General features: G+C 48.2%; 1 protein-coding gene across 9 annotated transcripts in view; it reads right to left on the bottom strand.

Moving 5' to 3' along the window:
• The window catches only part of ECHDC2 (enoyl-CoA hydratase domain containing 2), a 29594-nt gene that overhangs the window by 2344 nt on the left and 25084 nt on the right, over positions 1-2166 (bottom strand). For 6 of the 9 annotated variants that reach the window (XM_017504380.2, XM_017504374.2, XM_017504382.2 and 3 more), the window contains one exon: positions 945-995. The exons of the other annotated variants lie outside the window; for them this stretch is intronic. In XM_017504380.2, coding sequence (XP_017359869.1) covers positions 945-995 — 51 coding nt within the window. The remainder of the gene's footprint in view (positions 1-944; positions 996-2166) is intronic. 9 annotated transcript variants of the gene reach the window in all.

The following is a 2166-nucleotide window of genomic DNA, read 5'->3' on the forward strand; positions in this document are numbered from 1 at the left end:
CAACCTCCGCCTCCTGGGTTCAGGCAATTCTCCTGCCTCAGCCTCCTGAGTAGCTGGGATTACAGGCACACGCCACCATGCCTAGCTAATGTTTTGTAGTTTTAGTAGAGACAGGGTTTCACCATGTTGACCAGGATGGTCTTGATCTCTTGACCTCGTGATCCACCCACCTCGGCCTCCCAAAGTGCTGGGATTACCGGCTTGAGCCACCGCGCCCGGCCAGAAAACATTCTTTAACCCAGCACTGCCCAGTATGGTAGCCACTAGCCACATGTGACTGTCAAGCACTTGAAGTGTGATTAGTGTGAAGGAGAGAACAATTTCTTTAATTTAAAAGCCACACATGGCTATCATAATGGACCACACAGCTCTAATGTCTCTGGGGTGTCAGTGTGGTACCATTAAGCTTAATTTGTGTCTGTATCTTCCCCTTCCCATCTTAGGGACAGTGACCATGTTGAACTCATCTCTGTATTCCAGTTCCCAGCTTTGGTCTAGATTCAGTGTGTGATGAGTGGATGGGTGAGGTGAGGTGTACAGATGGATTAGCCACACTCAAGGCATCACCCCAAGCCCTGCCCTGAGGCCACATTACTGACTGCCAGCACAAACCTCACAGCACGGACTGGGAGCCACACAGACCCAGGTCTTTCTACTCACTTCCTTTGAGACCTTTGGGAAGTCATTTACCCCTTCTGAACCTCAGTCTCCTCCTCCTCTCTTTCCAGGGGGAGAAAGATGAGGATACAACGTAAACAGTAATATCTGGCCAAACTTCCATCTACCCAATTTGCAGATGGGTAAACTGAGGTAGAGAGCGAGGTCAAAGTCTGTTAGAAGAGTCCCCTTCCTGAGGTCTTTCCAGCTGTGCTGTCTGAGTTCTGAAAACGTCCCGGCCATGACCAACACTAGTGGACCCAAATCCCAACCTGAAACCCTCTCACCTCCATTCCTCGGTCAATGGCTACTTTGCCCAGCCGCACAGCAATGGGGGCCTGGAGAAAAGCAAAGTCTTGGTTGAGGAGGGTATCAAGGCTGATAGTCACAGTTCTCAGGCGCACAGCTTTGTTTTGAAGGAGGGAGGCACATGTCTGGGTCTAGTGCCAGCCATTCTACTGACACATAGTTTCTTTAATGTTAGTCCTATAACCTGTTAGCTGAGATTATTTTCTATCATGAAAGAAGCCACATTGATCCCTGACCATCTGGGTTTCTCGTCATTCAGCCCATCCTTCCAACATGTACAACGTAACTAGTTTACAAAGTGCTTTCCTCCCCACAGACTCATCTAATGGTGCTACCTGCACTTCCAGGCTGGTGTCATCACTGATACCTATTTTACAGCTGTGAGATTGCAGTGCAGGGAGGTGAAGCACTTGGCTGTGTTTATCCAATCACTGGTGAGACTCCCAGCCACTGCTGCCCCCTTCCTTGACCTCATCTCAGCAAATGACAGCCTCAGCAGTTAGCAGGTTTTACCCCAGCAGAGTGAAACAAAGTCAGGGTTAGGAACTTGGGTTTTCAAGTTGACAGGGCTGGGCTGAAATCCTGGTTGCTGGGGGAGGGGGATGCATTTTAATACAGCCGCCTAGAAGCGACAGTGTCGCTTTGTCACTGGCCTTGGTTCCACAGCAGCCCTAGCACTGCAGTCTCAGCCCCACTTCCAGGCAAGGAGAAATTACTTTCTATGTCATATTATTTGAAGTATTTGTAAAACTGTCCCAGGAAAAGTCAATTTTTAAAGTCTATTAGCATGGAAACTATAAATGAATCCCACAATAGACTGTCATCAACGCTATGTAGAAAAAACTATAAATGAAAAAGCTAGCTACATAAAAATGAAGAACTTCCATTGGAAAAAACGCCATGAATAAAAGACAAAAGTAAACTGGGAAAAACGACGGCACAGTGGCTCATGCCTGTAATCCCAACACTTTGGGAGGCGGAGGTGGGTGGATCACTTGAGGTCAGCCTGGCCAACATGGCAAAACCTCATCTCTAAATACAGAAATTAGTTGGGTGTTGTGGTGGGGCCCTGTAACCCCAGCTACATGGGAGGCTGAGGCAGGAAGCTTGAACTAAAGAGGCAGTGGTTGCAGTGAGCCGAGTGAAGCCACTGCACTTCAGCCTGGGTGACAGAGCGAGACTTTGTCTCAAAAAAAAAAA

The sequence above is a fragment of the Cebus imitator genome, unplaced genomic scaffold (genome assembly GCF_001604975.1).
Source record: "Cebus imitator isolate Cc_AM_T3 unplaced genomic scaffold, Cebus_imitator-1.0 Scaffold322, whole genome shotgun sequence".
NCBI classification, from domain to species: Eukaryota; Metazoa; Chordata; class Mammalia; order Primates; family Cebidae; genus Cebus; species Cebus imitator.